Source organism: Taeniopygia guttata, chromosome 4 (assembly GCF_048771995.1).
Source record: "Taeniopygia guttata chromosome 4, bTaeGut7.mat, whole genome shotgun sequence".
NCBI classification, from domain to species: Eukaryota; Metazoa; Chordata; class Aves; order Passeriformes; family Estrildidae; genus Taeniopygia; species Taeniopygia guttata.
Window position 1 is genome coordinate 14,748,265 of NC_133028.1, and position 19,649 is coordinate 14,767,913.

Consider the following 19,649-nt stretch of genomic DNA (forward strand, 5'->3'; position numbering starts at 1 on the left):
AGCTTCAAGTGAACTGAACAGCGTAGTCATTTTTTAAGTAGGAAAATCTTACAACAGACCTGTGCAAAATTCAGCACATCATGGAAGGCAGCTCCCAAAGTCATTAATTTTGCTGCCAGCAAAAATGAGGAACAGTTCATTAAGTTCATCTGGTAGCAGCTACTGACCATGCTGGACACATACAGGTTGGCCACCTTGCATGAATGCACCTCCAGAACAGTATCTGCAGTGTCATTCCCAGTTGTTAGGCCAAGTGATGCTAGCTAAAAACCATGGAATGAAGAGGAGCTAGGGTTAAGTGAGACACCGCATTATGAGGACACAGAGAGATTGGAAAGTACCATGGAAGAGGCCACTTCAGCGGGATGATCACAAATGTCTTGCACCCCATAGAGACAAAGCAAAAGCAAATCAGTTCTCTTTAGTTCTGCCATTCATAGAATGATCTGGATCTGTTGGGTTTTCCCTTCATCTCTCTCAATCCATCTATCCCCAGTTTTCTGTGTTACTTTTCCTTGCAGCTCCTACGTACAAACCCCTACCGAGGTGTGAAGAGCTATAGATAAGTACTCAGCCACCTGGGAGACAATGGTACAGGATAAGCCCACAATTAAACATATACTATCATAAGCTATGTTTTATGTGGTGCAAAATGACATGTGATAAATCATAGAATAGATGGTTTATCACAGGTAGGGTGATTGTGCAATAAGCCAATATGTTTATTTATGCAAGTGCCAGTTCCACTTGCACGCAACAAGCAGCATCTGAAAAGGTGTCCCTCAACTGGACACACAAAAAGGATACATAAGGGCTTATATCAGAGGGATGCTGCATTTTCTTCACATGGTTAAGAAGAAAACGTGCTGATATTGATGAAACGGCAGGTCTATACTTTGCAGGATGATAACAGCTACCTGTTGACAGCTTCCTGAATGGAAAGGAGGATCTTTTTGAAGCACAGAAGTACTTTCACATGCATATAACAGAGCATTTAAGAGCAGAAACACCTGCCAGCACAGCCACCAAGCAGAGCCCTGGCAGACCTGTTTGCCTCTTAGGAGATGATGATATGTATTTTGGCTTCCAGCATCTCCTGACATCCCCTTTTCACCCACTACCCGCAATTCAACAGAACCAAAGCAATAACCAAATCTGTTGTATCCTCCCTCTCTGATAGGGCAATGTTAGTAAAGTTTCTTAGTTTTGCTTTGGAGGAGTAGGTTTTTTAAACAAAAGCAGTGCTGCAGAAGGAAAGCTAGACTCGGAATAGAAGCTGCTGCAAGCACAACACACCCTTTGTTAGCTGCTGCACACAGCCAGCAAAGCAGCATCCGGGAAGCCTGAGTGGCAGCTCTGCAACTCCTCAAGCATCCTGAATGGCAGCAGCTCTTTTTGAAAAAAGAACCAGTATTTGTAACCTACAACTCTTGCTGCAGAAAGAGTAAATGATAATTCAGGATTTAAACCAGAACAGACAACCTGCTGTTTTGTGTGTGGCATAATGGTTCACCTGTTTACTATTGCTTACTACAGTGAGCTGGGTTATGCAAAAAAAACCCAAAGAAAACCCCCCAAAAAGCCAAAATAAAACAAAAATCTATCTTGAATAAATCAAGGTAACAATTCCAAAAAGGACTCTGATGCGTCTCCTCCAGGCCTCAGTAATGATATTGAGTTGTTTATATTAGATATGACCAAATGATCATAATTTTGATCTCAGATATGCCTAGGTGTTGTAATGAACAAGAAAGAAAAAAGAGCTCCAAGCCCTTGCCAGCCTGAAGCTGTCTGATCCCCCAGCCATACAGAAGATAGCAGCTATATGAAAGAGAGGACTTTCCTGCAGAGAAGTGGCCCAGTCTCTCCAAGGTTTTACAGCCAGCCATGTCTGCCCCTGAGGCTTCGGAGAAAAATGAAATTAAGAAAAAAAAAATCCAGAATTAACCTAGAGAATCGGCGTCTCTCCTCCTGCAGGCAGCCAGCCTATAGCCCTGAAGGATAAGACTAAGGTTTTTTAGTCTTATCTTAAAGCAGAGCTGAATATGAGAAAATGAGCACTCTCTATTTTCTTTAACAGTTTATATAAAAGGGAGTGACAAAACACAAATACAAATTCACAGATGTAAAGATTGCACAGAACAAATGACCTCCACTGCCATCCACAGAGATGCTGCCAAGCCTGTTCCCAAATTCAGATTAAAGTGTATCCAATTGGATTAAATTCCTAGCAATGGCAAATTTACCACCTACCTACACTGGGAAATTATTTCTACATGTAATCACCCTCACTGCATCTTTATAGTGATTGAATTTTTCAGGTTTTGATTTCCGGCCATTGGTTCTTTTTTGGTTTGTTTCTGCAAGACTGAAATCTATACTTGATTTAGTTTTTCTTTTGTTCCTAATACATTGGTAATGTCTTCTTATTGTCTTAAGCTCTACCGGCCAGTAATAATTCCTTATTACCTTTATCTTCTCCAAAATGTCATTTACATTGTGTAGATTTAATTTTCATTCTCAGTTATGCACCTCTTTTCCATACTTAACATTGATTTCTTGTTTAATTATCACCTTTGTGTCTTCTTTACTAGGCTAGCTTTCCTCTCCAAGGTAACTTACTCATCTGCTCATTAAAGCATAGCCTTTAGAATACCCAGCAGGATTTCGTTGAGAAGTCACACTTTCTATTAAAGCTTCCCCTTTTAGCACTCGGTTAGGGAAACAAATTGTTCTGATGAACTGGTCGATTTTATGTTTCACATAATTCTGCCTGGTGCAAAACCTTTGTTTCTACAACGTATAGATACTGCGGTATCTGAGAGTCTTTGGCTATCAACAGCCAGTGTTCTGCTTGGTGCATCACAAAGTCCAACACAGATTTATTTCGTGCTTGATGCAGATATTTCCATATTACAATATCCTTGAGATTTTCCTAATATTCAATTATTCCTAATGTTATTTAGAAGTAGTTCTTATTCTGGATTTACTGATGGCGATACATCTTTTCCTCAGACATTTTGAATAAATCCTAGGAAGTGGTCCTCTCCACTGCATCAGAATTTGTCCATGTACTAAATGCCCACCAGTCTACAGTCTGCTTTGCTGTTAGTGTAATGGACATAAAATGTGTGCCATTTTCATGGTAGACTAAAATTCCAAATTAATTACCCCTCGTTCTGGGGGATTGAAAATACCTTTAAAAAATAATATGGAAATATTACTCCCCTTTAATATATTAATTAAAGTTATTGTTTTTCATTCTTTGAAATCTGCAAGTAAATATATTGTGGATAACTCAACTGAACAATTCATATTGTGCAAGTAAAATGCCAGTGGTTTTGTTTGATGGTTGTTTCTGTTGGGGTTTTTTTGTTGTTGTTGTTGTTGGTGGTGGTGGTGGTTTGTTTTTTGTAGTTTTTTTTTTTTTATTCTGGTACTTGGATTGCAAAATAAAATAAGAGTAGCAATGAATATTGATCCTGGTTTTATTACCCCGTACATCAAACATTATATCCAAGCTGCTTTTGTTAAAAAACTGTGGCACTTGAAAATACTTTTAGATATTTCCTGGCTCCTCTAAAACAATACAAATAGATTCCTTGTCCCATCACAAGTTACTATATTGAACAGATGAAGTTATGTGAGATACAAAAAATAATAAAAAAGGACCAGTTCCACCATTTTTAATACTCAAAGCATTAAGATAAGTACCTTAAAAAAAATTAAATTTGAGTAGCTCTACTTACTCACCACCACCAAGATGAAGCCATTCAAGTCATGACTAATCACTTTACTCCAGGCAAGTTCGTTCACATCAAAGGAAAGAAACCAAACATAAAGACCTTGTATGTCATAAGAATCACACTGGAGCTGGGCAAGTATATTTTCTGTTCAAATTTTGGAGAATTTCTCTGGACTTTTGCATTTGTGTACGAGGGAAGGGAAGGGAAGGGAAGGGAAGGGAAGGGAAGGGAAGGGAAGGGAAGGGAAGGGAAGGGAAGGGAAGGGAAGGGAAGGGAAGGGAAGGGAAGGGAAGGGAAGGGAAGGGAAGGGAAGGGAAGGGAAGGGAAGGGAAGGGAAGGGAAGGGAAGGGAAGGGAAGGGAAGGGAAGGGAAGGGAAGGGAAGGGAAGGGAAGGGAAGGGAAGGGAAGGGAAGGGAAGGGAAGGGAAGGGAAGGGAAGGGAAGGGAAGGGAAGGGAAGGGAAGGGAAGGGAAGGGAAGGGAAGGGAAGGGAAGGGAAGGGAAGGGAAGGGAAGGGAAGGGAAGGGAAGGGAAGGGAAGGGAAGGGAAGGGAAGGGAAGGGAAGGGAAGGGAAGGGAAGGGAAGGGAAGGGAAGGGAAGGGAAGGGAAGGGAAGGGAAGGGAAGGGAAGGGAAGGGAAGGGAAGGGAAGGGAAGGGAAGGGAAGGGAAGGGAAGGGAAGGGAAGGGAAGGGAAGGGAAGGGAAGGGAAGGGAAGGGAAGGGAAGGGAAGGGAAGGGAAGGGAAGGGATCACACCTAGCCCCTATTCTAAGAAGCATCAGAAGTATATTAAACAAAAATATCATTGTGGCAATATGTGAATTTGAAGGAACTCCAGAATATGCTGTGGCTTGTTACAGCCTCCTCCTGAGGGCACAGCTCAGGGTTGGGAGCAACACAGGTCCAGCTCTCCAAAAGAAGGAAAGAACTAAAACCAAGTCTCCCATACTGGGGGTGAAGGCTGAAGTCATTGGGCTTTAGGGTAAAACTCTTTTCTTCCAGAAGCTTTGTGAACTTATGTTCATTGCTTTCATTATATGTAGTCACAAAGTAAATAGTATTTTTGAGGGTAAAGGGATCACAGGCTGAACACAAGCCAGCCTGGTGCTGTTGCAGGAATGAAAGCAGTTGGTGTTGTAGGCTTCCTCAGTATGTCTGCAGCCAACAAACAAAGCGGACATAGCAATTGCATTCTCTTCACCGATTACTAGGCTACATCTGGAATATTGTGTCCAGTCTTGGTCCTTTTAGCTAAAAAAACATGCTAAAAATTGGAGATAATCCAGCAGAAGGCCATTGAGCTGATCAGAGGACTGGACACCTTGACGGATGAAGAAAGCTTGAAATAATCGGGTTGGTTCAGAATGAAGAAGAGGCAATTGAGGGTTGAACACCATCCTCTAGCATCTAAATTGTTACAAAGATGACAGAGATTCTTTTCAGCAAGATGCCCAGTGCCACAAGGCAATAGGCTGCTTCAGCGGAAACCCATTTTTGTTTAAGAAGAAATTCTTCATCATGAGAGCAACTGAACTTTGAGCAGTTTACCCAGAGAAGTGGGGAACTCATTGGCCTTGACAGGCCCTTGATTATCTCATCGAGGGTCTTGCTTTCAACAAGAGCCTAGGGCAGATAATCTCCAGAGCTCCCTTCTACACCAGGTTTTTCTATATTATTCCATAACTATCAAGGTTTTGTTCTGACTAGAAACACAATGCAAACAAAAATTCTCAGTGCTGCTAGAAATATGTAATTTTCAGTTAGAACTCCAGACAGAAAAACAGACTTGGTGTGTAGTTTTAGTTAAATTCTATCACTGTCTTCTGTCTCCATTCACCTTCACTGAGGGCTTTCTAAGATACTGCTATAAACTTGGTCAGTAAATACACGAAATATTTTCTGGTTTTTGATGTCTTGTATGTTGCACCTTGAACTGTTTATGGGCATTTATTCAATGCAGTCCTATTTATGTACAAACCATATATATTATATGCTGTTTCATTGAACACAGTAGGAAGCAAACAGCAGGAGACAGATTCCATCCTCACAGTTTCAATCACCTCTTTCTCAGGGTCACATTGAGAGCAGAACTCAGACTGACGGGCTTCCTTGCTCCCTTTTCTAAGCTTGACTGCAGTGTGCTGCCCCTCCCACAAATCCACCCAAACACAATAAAATTGATCTCATTATTTTCAGAACACCAAAAAAGTTCCTCAGATACTCTAGCTAAGGCTCTACTATGCCTAGCACACAGCCTGCTCTGGAGAAAACAGTAAAGGACTGGAAACTATTGCTAACTAAAAAGAAATTAAAATATTATGTTTCAGTGTGCTTGCACAGCAGGCCTGAAACAGCTGCAGAGTGATGCAGTAAAAATGCAAAATCACATACTTTTATCCCTCTAAAACACTTATCAAACCATTTAATGACACCATGCAAAGACCTCTAGTCTACATTAAGAATAAATAACAGAGTTCTACTGGTAATGAAAACCAGACTCATCTTCCATTTGCAATGTTTCGATAGTCAGCTCATAGGAAATATTTTTTTTTTTTTTGGACTAATTCTACTCATTTACCTCAGGTGAATATATTAGGTGGACATACAGGGATATGCTTTGATGAAAAACCTGGAAATTCTACAGGTGAAAAATAGGAAATTAAAAAAATGGCACAGCCATGCTTCCTTGTAAACTGCTTTACTTAAAATGACAGATGTATGCTTCATTAATGATAAAAATATCAGTTACACATGTTGAAAAAAAAAGTAAACAGCATTTACAACACTGAAGGCTGTATTTTCAACTCTAAAATAAATAATAGCAGATAAAAAAACATGAAGCAGGAGAGAAGCACTACCATTGTGTGCAACACTACCCAGGGCAAACCCAAATATTCTGGTTATCACAGCAAGGTGTCACTTTCCTGTCTCCTAATATGCTTGCCTTGAAAACATATTATTCAATGGAGGCCCTTGCAAAGTGTCTCTCATAAAAGGCTTATGATGAGAAATACGAAAAACAAAATCTTCTCCATGCTTCAAATACAGCAAGAATAGCATGCTTTTGTTAGCTCTTGCTGTAATTTCTCTCATTAGTAATACCACTGCTGACAACACTGATGTCCTTATTTAAGAAAGATGTTTGAAAACTTGAAAGAAGCTACAAGAAAAACTGGTGACACAGAAATCTTGCCTTACAGTTAGAAACTAAAGTGCGTCAATGAGATTTGCTTAACAACTAAAGACGACTGAGATACCTTGATCCCAGCCTTCAAATGTTTTCATTGAATACTGTCCAGCACTAAAGGCTTTTTTAACCCTGCAAAGACTGAACAAGTCAAAGCTAAATTCAGACCACAAATAAAACACTTCACATGAACAGGGAGTGTTGGTATGGACTCTTTGTTCTTTGAACTCTTTAAATATGAACGAGACATTTTTCTAATGAAGTTCACCTTGGTCTTGAAGCAAGACATACAGTGTGATGCTCTGTGGTCAGTGCTAAGGCTGGACTGGATTACATCACCAAAATGACTGAGCTCTTCTTCTCTTAAAGTCTATGCAGCAATTACACTGAGACATGCTTGTAATTTACTCTAAGAACATTTTGTAAATAATTATTAGTGTTACTACACCCTTACTGACCTACCAAAAGTTATTTTCATGTAAATAAGCTATTTTTGTAGAGAACATTTGACTACTGTCCTAGGACTCACATATTTAGGAACTACAATTTAACTGGGATGTATGAAAATTCATATATAGCAACTCAATAGTTGATTTGATCAGTGTTAACTGCTGAGGTCCTACAGAGACTAAAAAGTATTCAACTAATTCTCCAGTGTCCTATTTGCCTGAAGCCCCAGCTGCTTTTTATGGGAGCTAAGAATCTCTAATATTCTACAAGTGTTTAGCTATTACACATATTAGTTTATGAGGTTCAGCAAAGAACAAGCCTTGTTTATTAACCTTTCACTAAACCCTTCACAAACTCAAACACTGGCAAGAGAATAAAAACCAAAACGCACTTGAGTGTTATCAGGAAACATATATATTTATTACTTTCCAATTTCCCCAGCCCTTGGTAACCATTGAATTTTCATTATTTTCATTGATTTGATCACCTCCTTTTAGTTCAGAACATGAATAAGCTGAAAAGTAAAGAGCTAAAATAAAATTCCTTTTCATAAAGCATTTGTCTCAATACAGAATTCACCTGAATAATTATGTCCCTATAGTTCTGATAGTATAACTCCCGAAGTGGACACTAGAATTCTACAGGCATTCATGCAAGATTAAAAAGCATCCACAAGGCATAATTATACCACTCTAGTCTCTGGTAAATTTCCTCTAATAAAGACAACCTTTCAATGTTGAAAAAAAGATATGTTATTTGGGAGGAAAGACAGAAAGGAAAAGCCCTTTGATTTCCTAATATAGACATTTTATGAGGTTTTCTGCTCTTTAGCTACAACCTGCTATAAGCATGAACACAAAAAAAAATTATTACAGCTGTGAAAACAAATCTCTGGATGATGCATTTTGACTGACCACCAGTCAAAGCACACTGACCCAAAATTATATCACAGTTACTCAAGGTCATTTGTCAAGTTTTGGGAATTTTTAAAGGTCTATGTCATCTTCCCTCTTAATATCGTGGGTACAATTGATTTGTGGCATAGATGTTCCTCAGCTTCTGCAAGACATACTTAAGCAGCAAACTGCTTTGTGCCATTGCATAAAAATGGATCTGAGCTCTTAGTACCATAATGAGAGAATAAATGACAAAATTTCAGTAGGTTTTGTACTCCCTGTGAAAAAGATGAAGGCAACAATTCTGCTCTTTCCTTAGTTCCTTCACCTTGTAGCTATGTGGTTAGAAAGCACTTCCAGCACTCGGTTAGATAAAACCTACCAAAAAGTAAACATATGAAAAATAGAGGAGTTGATGGTTAAGGCATCCAAGCAATCATAATTCTTTTATATATGGGCATAAAGGGTTAAAAAAAAGTAGAATCTACTGAAATAAACTAAATTTAACTCAACATTTCCCTCAGGTTCTCATTACAGAAGCAAATTAAGTTTGTCTGGATGGCATTCAACTGTGTGTTTTCTTTTTTAATATATTTCATTTTACTGAAATGCAGTATTTTCCCTACATTTTCTAGGTTTCAATTATTTTTTATAGCTAATGGACTTCTAAAATATTTTAACATTAATATTCTAATATGTTTAGTCTTTGTATTGTTTTTTGGCAAAGAATTTTTCTTTGATTTCTTTTCTTTACAATTATTAAGAATGCTATACATGAGCATTAAGAAATAATCATGTGAATAATATGACCTTTAGTAACCAAAATATATGGGGCAAAATTAGCATATTGCTTTTCAATGTCTTTGTATCATAATTGCATGAATGTTCAAAAGTCATGAAGCTTAATTGATTTACAATTCATCATCAGATCAGACATGTAAATTATTATGGGAGAACTCAAGATTTCTTGTTTCTGAGACCCAGCTAGAGCTAGGCATATTTAGAAGGAGCAGGGAGACCCACAGGAAAATAAGTGAAAGCTTCAGTAGTCACTCTACACTGTTCAGAAATATAACTTAGTAGGTTAAAAAACAAACAAAAAGCCAGGGGTGGGGAAGGCAGCTGGGACATGACTAAAACCAGCCAAGTGTTGAGAGAGCCTTCGTTTGCTGTATGGCAGAGCTGAGTTCAATTCTGCACTGCATCCAGGCCTGCCCCTTTTTACCCCCAGAGGGACAGCCTCATCACTAGACAAGTCTCATCATTCCAGCCATGGATAATGGAGCATTTCCTAAAAGAAGCTGCATGCCCTCAGCAAATGGGAAAGAAATCCTACCCCTCAAGCAGGCTGGCTGCTCCTGACCAGCTAAACTCTGGTATCCCTTGTGGCCGGCCCAGCACTGTTGACCCCAACTTGACTACTGGATATATCATCATAATTACTCACAATTATATGGTTAATGTATTTTTAAATTTTAATCTGTGCTTCTTCAGCTCTAGACTGACTAATTTTAGTTCTATGCTAAATCTGAAGAGTCTGCACTGGTAATTTCTGAGATAATTCCATATTAATCAAAGCAGAAAATTTCTTGCAGAATCTGTTGAAAATAATCTTACTGAAGCAGTGGGTGGTGGTGTAAAACTAGTGAGCATCCATCTTACACTCAAAGAGAAAATAAGGTCAAGTACAAGAGAATGTATTTTCACATATAAATCAGAGAGGCTGCCTTTGGTTTTTGTACAACACAGATGCTATGGTTCAGAAGGGGAACCTGTTCTTCTGTTACTTTGAGTTTAATAAGTAAGCTTTAATAAATTTTCTTGTAGCAGTTGAAAGCACTTTTTTAATAGCCTGCTGAGGTACAAACATATACTCCTTCTGTTTAAGTTGCTACATGATCTGTACTCTTCCTGCAGGGGGGCAGACCTAGTAGCTACAGACACTTGCTTCATCCTGCTGCACCTGAGATCAGGGACCTGCAGGACTCATGACTTCTACTTCAAAGCCTCCTTGCCCAAAAATTTACAGAGTTTCCTTGGATCTCCTACCTCATCTCCTACATGCAGTCACACTAGAGTATTCCACCCTTCAGAACAGATTATTCTATCACTTGGAAGCACCATACAGTTATTCCTAGCACAATCCAGGTCCATGAGCTTCTGGAGACCTAGCCAATGATCATAGAAATAATACCTTAAAATTTTAATTTGCCTCCTACACCACAATATTCAGGTACATAAATATAGGCTGAACATTTGTGCAATTAGTAGAGATGTCTCCTGCATTATGTAAAGCAAAACCCAAACTTACTCACAGAGCTGCGAACAACACCTTCATGTTTGCTAAACAGTGGCAGCTGCATCTGCATGGTGCAGAGAAAAGGAGATTAGAAAATACTGTGTTCTGGCTATAGTAGCACACACTGCTGAACATACCCTTCTTCTGCTCATGGCACATAGGAAAAAACAGCAGTAAAACCTTAGCACTCACAGAATTTTGGTTTATGTTCTAGTAATGTGACCAAATTAACCAGCCATATTATAAGGGCTGTCAAAAATGTTATCTGATATGCAAGTGCACCAGCAACAACACAAGCTTTAAAAGCTTAAAAGCCATTTTGAGAATTAAACAAAGATTGACAGTATCTCTATTTTGTAGTGCCAACTTTTTGAACACTTTGCATTTGTCAAGAAACGTATGATGGTGTTGGCAGCAGCTCCCACTTAGCACTGGTCCCCTTTGTGAAAGCCTTTGCCTAAACAAAGAACTAGATATGGTTTCATCGTCAACAAATGTGAAGTGTCTCTGCTCTACTGGTGAATTATTGCTATCCTGTAGAAAGATAGACTGCAGAATTCTGAAGCACACAAAAAAAGCTCTTCACAGGGTTTTTTGGCTGCTCACATGAGCTATTCTATCACTTTTCAGCAACTCCAGCTTACATTATATCTACAGACTTACAGTAAGCTGAGATAGTCACAGTATTTAAACCTTCAAACAATCTATGCTGCAAATCTGCCAGCCTCCTGTTTGTCAGAACGTTTCATCTCAGCTAAAAATTATCAGTTCAGAGGGATAAGAGCACAGAGGTATACAGATGACTGTAATGCATTCCACCAGACAGCCTTTATGAATTTTTTAGCTGAACTTTCCTCTCTCCTTGTTTTTCTTGCCAACCACATGCAGAACACTTTAGAGACAACAGCAATTCCTTGGAGGTTTACATGTATTATTCAATTCCCAACAATAAAAAATAAAAAATAAAATCATTTTTCTAAACCAAGTTTCATCTCATATTTTTCTTAATCTTAAATTATAACTAGCATCCAGTACTTGCACTGCAGAGCTGAGAAGCTAGCAGAAATTGTCACATTCAATTAGCACAGCAAAAGTAGCAAACTAGAAATAGGATTTCATTCACTTTAATTCACTAGTTGGTTGCCACAAATACTCATCTGTAAAACATGGAATTCTGAATACTCTAGACATTATTTTCCTTTCATGAAGATGTTTGTTTACTTTGGCAGTGATTCTCTTGGGAGAAAGTCTAATGACTACCACTACCAAAAAAAAACCAAAACAAAAAAGAAACAGAAACTGCCACTAGCAGGCAAGAGAATATTAGACTAGTGTGCTGGTTAAACTCCAGAGCACAAAGGAGAAAAGACACAATAGATCACTGTTTTGCATTCTTGTGACCAGAACCTATATCCTTCAAGTTTCACAGGCTTTCATGATGGAAACCAGACTTTGAATAAAACAAGAAAGCTGCCCATCTCCCATACATTTTAAGATTTTTAACCTTAAAAACAAACCAACAAAAACATAACATGAGGATGGGAATAAGAGAACAAAGCAAACTATTTCAACCTCTGGTATTAATTTTCCCCACTGCTTTTAATTTCATTTCAATACACAGAAAGGGTTGAAAACCCTAAGAAAGGGTTTTTTACCCAGTTTTGGTATATCTTGGTAATTAATTTTTTTTTGAATGAGAAAAACCACCAGGAGAAAAGGCAAGTTACTATAACTCAACAGTCTGTTCACTGCTGAAAAAGACTTCCCTACCTCCTTCCTAAGGGTACATGACTATTATTTTTAGAGTTTAAAAAAATCAAGAACAGAACAGTGAATGAAGCACGTTGTTATAAATCTTCAGACCTCTTTTTCCTGTGAAATGTCAAACCTCATCATCTGCTTTTCTATATGAATAACCTGCAGTCCCAGACTGTTTACCATGTTTCCATGGGAGGAAAATGTCATTAACAAAAAGTCAGCTTTAGGGTTAAGAGGAAGCAGCTCTAGCAAAAGCATGTGAATCGTGTATTTTTTTACCAGTTAGAACAATGTGCTGTTCCTGGAATGCATATGCAAGACCATGTCACAGTTTAGGCTGAGCAACAAAGCAGGCACAAGTCAGAGACTACATGTCAGCAAACTGTGTACTTCCCTAAATATCCTGATCCCAGGCAAGATTGAGCGGATCTTTAGCAGAACACTTGCAAGAACTGCAGGACAGACACAGCTACCTAGATAGAGAGGGCTAACAGAGACCCTAGTGAAAGAAGTAGCTATGCAAAACAAGAAGGAATGGTGAAACAGCCAGAGAAAACAGATTTTCTTTTTTTTTTTTTTTTTGTCGGCTGTAGCACTTTGGAAAAGAGGTCAAATGAAGTAGTAAATCATTGCAAATGGTGAAAGGCCTATAAATATTGTGGGCTGTGGAAAGAACAACTTGTTGCATTACAAGCAGGCAATGAGTCTCTACTATGCTGAGCCAATCCACAAAAGATTTTTTGAAGTCAATAATATCTGTAACATTTACTTTTAACTGTAACATGAAAAAAATAATATAAAAAGCTTTGTTTAGTATTGGAATGAAAGAAAGATACTTCTAATGTGCACATCTAATTGCAGCCCATATTAAAATCACAGGCATGGTTTTTTCCAACTAGCTAATAGGAGGGAAAGAGCAGATTCTACCACTGGTCAGAACTATTTTGCTTTGTATATATTAGGCTCCTGATATTCTAGTGTGTGTGTGTGTGTGTGTCCTTTTACAAAACGAGGAAGCGCTGAAATAGCTCTGTGTACATATCAAGTCTACATACCATATTTAAGTTTCGTGACTTATGGTGTGTTCACAAAAACTGCAACACTTGTTAAGTGATATGTGAGCATTACAAAGTATAGATCCTACCCCACAAAAGACCTTTTAAAAGGAGCTAAACCCACAGACCACTCTGAAGTGCACAGCTTCTCAGTACAGTCCCATTCAGTTCTTATAGCCGCTAAAGGTTTTATTGTTCAAGCAAAAAAAAGAACAGTGAGCCAAAATCCATTCTCATATAATAATATCCTGTTCCTTACACTGGCCAATAGAAGATGCTATTCTCCTGGGTTTATAAAAGGAAAGAACTTAAGCTGTGCATGGCAATTTCTAGAAGAGATGATAACCACTCAGGGGCAAAACCACTACCTTGATGATTCCTTTCATGTCACCCAAATGGCAGCCAGAGGAGCTGCCCTGTAACCCTTACAGTTTATTTTGTCTTTATATAGTTAGGTTAATGGGATTTGTCCTTATACTTTCCATTCTATAGCACTGCTGGTTAAACTCACCACACAAAATTTAACACCCACTGCATGATGCAGAACACCAGACAATATGATCGTTGTCTTTCAGGCACCGGCGAATCCAGGAGAGCTGTCAGCCCCAGCTCTCCCACAGGCCTCCCAGGTGAAGTCAATGTCTGGCACATTCGTTGGAATGAATATACAGAAGCAGGTTGATTAATAGCTACAAAAACAATAACTTGGTTCTACCACACTGACAGCTTGCTTTGCAACATCTGTTTTTTTCAATTTACATATTATGTATAGTGATATTGCATATGGCTTGGCATTTGTAATGTTTGTTGTCTAGCCTAAGGAACTCATCCCAGCTCCATGACTCTCCAGCTTCTTTAAGTCACTCAGGTGAAGCGTGGCTCTGCCAGCATGCTCCCCTCTTCAGGCAGTCTCGCTTCGGTAACCATCAGGGAACATGGAGTCCAAGACTCTCAGTACACTCTATAGTCTGGAAAGGCAAATTTAGAGAGTTCCTGTGTTGCAAATAGGTGATGTACCTGAAAGAAGCATAACACACACTTAGCTTGTTCTTACACATTTATTTAGGCATTTATTTTCAGACAATATTACCTTCCAACTAGTCTAATCCAAAAAAAAGCTCTCAAGCCTTCCCTAGAACAGCTAATATAAAAGAAAGCAGGAAGGAATCAAGGGATTACAAGGGAGAGAAAAACATTAATGCAAGAGGGTGTAAAGGCCAAATTGTCAAAAATCAAGAAACTGGAGACTGGAGAGAGAAAAACTACCAAGGACAGGCCTCAGCACTTCTTGATGGCACCAAGGTACCAGGTAAGAGACTTGACTTGGTGGAGAAGCCAGAACTTGTGGTCTCAGCACACAAGGGTTTTGTATCTGAGGCTGAAGATCCTGCAGGATGCTTGGTTTGATTTGGTACAACTGTTCTTGCTTATATTAGAGTTAAGTAGTGTGTGCCACAGGACCAGGGATCACCAAAGACCTACTGGATTCTGCAACATGGCAGCCAAAACCTTTCCTCATATTCAACAGGGAGATTAGGTTTCTCTCTCTAAAAGTACCTTTGTCAGGGGATGAGTCACCCTCGATAGCACCTGTCTTGTGTTTGTGGAACATTAGCCAGCTAATGCAGAGTGGACACTTACTTTTTACATTATTAAAAACAGATGATCTTCACTCCATGAAAGCTGACTTAACAAACACACGCAATTGGGGTGAGTGGCTACCATGCCAGAGATAAGCTGTCATGAAGGATGTGAGCACTCTTGTCTTTCAGTCAATTTTAAAAATACTTGCGTATGCCAAAACAGCTGTTTTGAAGGAAGAATTGCTAGAATTCAGGCTTGATTTAAAAGTGAGGGACAGGGAAAGTGACTGCTTACCAAAAAAAAAAAACCTCAATTGAATGAGTTCCTACACATTTTGCAGAACTAGGCAGCAGGTTATAGGAGAGTGCAGTGCAGCAGTGCTTCCACCCTTGTTAGACATTGCCTGAGAACGCCCCAGGTAGAGGACAACTTCTGTTCAGGCTTGCACACAACTCAATGTCAGGTGTATGACGGGAACACAAAGGGAAGCCAGATGCTACCAGTTCTGCAGCTCACCAAACTGATGTTTATGAGAACTGTGCTGTGAAGCAATTCAGTCTTCAGAGAGGAACCAGGACTCGGCCTGCAACATTTACTCAGCATGCGACCATCCGTAAGGCCTTGGTCTGCACTCTGGATTTTTTAGCCCCCATAAGACTGCCAAGTTCTTGAAAAAAATGCCAATATAACAAGTAATTCTGGACTGCCATGCCATAATACAGCAAAGACAAACACATATCAATTATTCTTTGATGGGGCAAATGCATTTACATATTAACTCTGCAAGATTCCCCAATATATATCCACACAGGTTCACAACCACATCAGAGATGACTGGAAATGCTAAAATAATTTTTCTCCTCTATGTTTTATATGCATACAGAAAATATATACAGATTTAAGAAAAAAGAATTGCTACACTGGGTCAGACCAAAGGTCCATGAGGCAGGAGGAATGAAGCTATCCAGTCATTGATAGTGGGCATGGACAGACACCTAGAGAAAAGTTCAACACATCAAGCACATAATGACACTTTCCCCAAGTACTCGCACATTCAACAGCCCTGTATGAATTCTCTCACTGCTGAGCTATAGCCTTCCCAGAGCACAGAGGCCGTTGCTTTTAGCCTTTTCAGGGACATATACATAGACATTAATGTTACATCTGTATGTGCCAAACTGTTAATATGTTTGCATTGAACAGCTGCTAAGAATGTGTGCTTCCACTGTATGGAAGGGGTAAAACCCCACCTTTGATACCGGAATACCACAGAAGCCACCACCCCGTGCCACCACACCTCAGCACGGTTCCTGTGGGTCTCTGAGATGCCAACAAACCAGGTTTGCTGGCAGGCCCCAGACGTGCGGTGAGGAAGGGGTGACGAGCCCATGTTTCTGTGGGACCTCTGGACGATACAGTGCCCCACGGGACAGGGACAGGGACACAGGGACAATCCCGCAGCCCGCCCCACGGGACAGGGACAGGGACACAGGGACAATCCCGCAGCCCGCCCCACGGGACAGGGACAGGGACACAGGGACAATCCCGCAGCCCGCCCCACGGGACAGGGACAGGGACAGAGGAGCAGTCCCGCAGCCCGCTCCCACAGGGACAGGGACACAGGGGCAGTCCCGCAGCCCGCTCCCACAGGGACACAGGGGCAGTCCCGCAGCCCGCTCCCACAGGGACAGGGACACAGGGCAGTCCCACAGCCCGCTCCCACAGGGACAGGGACAGGGACACAGGGGCAGTCCCGCAGCCCGCTCCCACAGGGACAGGGACAGGAACACAGGGGCAGTCCCGCAGCCCGCTCCCACAGGGACAGGGACAGTGACACAGGGGCAGTCCCGCAGCCCACCCCCCACAGGACAGGGACAGGGACAGGGACACAGGGACAATCCCGCAGCCCGCTCCCACAGGGACAGGGACACAGGGGCAATCCCGCAGCCCGCTCCCACAGGGACAGGGATACAGGGCAGTCCCGCAGCCCGCTCCCACAGGGACAGGGACACAGGGCAGTCCCGCAGCCCGCTCCCACAGGCACACGGGCACACGGCGCACCCCGACCCGCTCGGGGGGGCGGGGCCAGCCGGGGCTGGGCGGGGCCTTGACACCCGGCCCGTCTCGTGCCGCCGCGCTCGCGCTCCACCCCCCCGCCCCGCCCCGCCCGTGGCGCGCGGTCGTGCGTCAATGCAAATGAGCGGCGCGCGAGGCGGGGGGCGTGGCGATCGCCCTCTCCCCCGCCCCGAGTGAGCGCCTGACGGGATCACGGGCGGCAGGAGAAACCGACGTCACGGCTGCCCCTGCCCCGTCTGTTGGGATAAAAGCCGATCGCAGCCGCTGCCGCAGAACGAAATAAAATCTCTTTATTGCAGGTGCTTCTCCCTTGATGATAGAAAGGTCGTCAAAGCCCAACGAGACCCTTCCTTGCCCAAGCGGCCCACAGGGCTGGCACCTCCCTCTGGCTGAAGTGGTAGCACCCACCCGGCCCGTCGGTGCCGGGGGGCGGGCTCCCGGCCTGATGAATTATTCATGCGGGGCCGGCCCAGAGGCTCATTACCAGGGTCCGCCGGGCTGGGGCGGTGCCTGTGACGTCACCGTGACGGATGTTCCGGCGCTCTTAAGGGCGCCGCGGCGGCTCCGAGCCGGCAGCGGGGCGGGGGCGGCCGGGGGGCGGCAGGAGCTTTGCAGAGGAGACCGGGTCGCCTGCCCTGTGGAGGTACCGGCGGCCTCCCCTCCTTCCCTCCCCGCCAGTGCCAGGCCCGGGAATGCCCCGCTGTTCCCCTGCGTTGCGGTGTGGCGGCTGGGGGGGGTCGGACGGAAGAGTTTCTGTCCGGGGACAGTGACCTGTCCGGGCGAGTTCCTGATCTAGTGGATCCCTGTGGGTGCGACTGCAGGAGGGAAGGGCCGCCTTACCGGGGGTCCCAGTAAATGAAAAGGGATAAAAATGGGCTTGTATCAAAAAGCTGCGATATTTTTGAAGCAGTACAGTGGCGTTGATGGGAAAGAAGAGAGCTTTATTCTATAAATAAGCTATTTTGGGACTTGCATAGTGGTTGGCGATAGGCGGGTGTTTAAACTCTCCCCCCGCCCCCCAACACTTCGCCACAAAGATTATTAATTATCTTTGTCTCTTTAGTGTGCTGAGGTGGGGGTTCACCTCTGCGCCGAGCCGCTGTCAGGGGAGCTCCCGCAGACGGCCGCCTCAGCCCCTGCCCACCGCCGGGTCCTTCCCTGCCCGGAGCGGCCGCAGCCGCCTCGCCTCATTCCTCTGCCCCTTGCCGCCCGCTGTAGCCGGTTCGTCCGGCAGCCGGGTCGCCGCTGCCCTCCCTGTTCCTCCTCAGCGGTCGCTGCTGCGCATCATCAAAACATGCAGGATGAGCTGCTCCTGGGGGTGACACAGCAGCAGCAGCCAGGCAGCGAGAGGCTGGGCAGCAGCCCCGCGTCGGGACACCCCCCTCTCGGCCACCCCTCCTCTGACTTTAAACCCTGTCTCAGCCCCCACCAGGATTTAAACAAGCAGCAAGCGCAGCAACCACAGCCGCCGCCTCCTCAGCTGAGCCAGAAGAGGAAAGAGTTTAAGCAGCAGCTCAGCAGCCCAGCCCAGCTCGGCAGCAGCCACCCCCTGAATAACCACCACCCCCCAGACTATCATCACCACCCCCCTCAGCAGCAGCAGCAGCAGTTCAGCCACCCCACTGACAAGTACCAGCAGCAGGAGCACAGGCAACAGCAGCAGCTCCAGCTCCTCAGCGCTCAGCCCCCAGAGCCGCCGCGGACGGGGGATCACTCGCACCACCGGCCCGTCGGCCCCGCCGAGCACCCGGGCGGCGCGGACAGGGGGAATTTGGAGCGGCTCGCCCCTTCCTGCCCGGGGGGATCGGCGTCCGCGGACCCCAATGTGGGGGTGGCCGCCGCCTCCTGCGTGAATCCGCCTTCGTCTCCTCATCTGCAGGCGAGAGCCAAGCTGCCCCCCATGGAGTCCCCCCCGAACAGCCACTTACTGGGCAGCCCCGGGAACCTCCTGCCCGGCGGGCTCGGCTCTGGCTTCAGCAGCCTGCAGAGCCCGGAGATCCCCAGCCCCCATCACCAGAGCGGGGGCGGCTCCTCCTCGGCGGCTTCCCCTCCTCCTCCGCCGCTGCCCGGCTTCGGCACCCCCTGGTCGGTGCAGACCTCGTCGCCGCCTCCGCAGCAGACGCAGCAGCCTCCGGTCTCCAGCGGCGGCGGCGGGCAAATCAGCGCGATGCCACCCCCGAGCCCGGAGTCCGAGACCAGCTTCTACCCGGGGATCCCGTCATCGATCAACCCCGCTTTCTTCCAGAGCTTCTCGCCGGTGTCACCTCACAACCCCTGCGCCGGGCCCTTCAGCAGCCCCTTCTCGGCCGCCGCCCCCCCACCGCCGCCGCAGATGAATTTACCTCAGCAGCAGCAGCAGCAACAGCAGAACCGGAGATCCCCTGTGAGCCCCCAGCTCCAGCACCAACACCAGGCGGCGGCTGCCGCCGCCGCCTTCCTGCAGCAGAGAAACTCCTACAACCACCACCAGGTACCGGGCGGCGGCCGCCGCGGGGAGCCCCGGGGCGGGGAAGGGGGACGCGGGGAAGGGACGGAGGCCCCGCTGCCCTCGGTTGGCCGGCCGCGGCAACCGGGCAGCTTCGTTCTCGCCGGCGCCGGGCGA

The 19,649-nt window shown here is 44.2% G+C and overlaps 1 protein-coding gene and 1 long non-coding RNA gene across 4 annotated transcripts in view; one reads left to right on the top strand and one right to left on the bottom strand.

Annotated features, from left to right (window-relative positions):
• Positions 1-17,967: 17,967 nt before the first annotated feature.
• LOC115494929 (uncharacterized) lies at positions 17,968-19,104 on the bottom strand. The gene is made up of 2 exons (XR_003959957.2): positions 18,976-19,104; positions 17,968-18,359 (listed from the first exon to the last, which is right to left on the bottom strand). It is a non-coding gene; the product is annotated as an uncharacterized lncRNA (long non-coding RNA).
• The window catches only part of CPEB2 (cytoplasmic polyadenylation element binding protein 2), a 50,474-nt gene continuing 49,166 nt past the window's right edge, over positions 18,342-19,649 (top strand). For all 3 annotated transcript variants that reach the window (XM_030270762.4, XM_030270763.4, XM_072928013.1), the window contains exon 1: positions 18,342-19,517. In XM_030270762.4, the coding sequence (XP_030126622.1) occupies positions 18,342-19,517 (1,176 nt within the window). The remainder of the gene's footprint in view (positions 19,518-19,649) is intronic.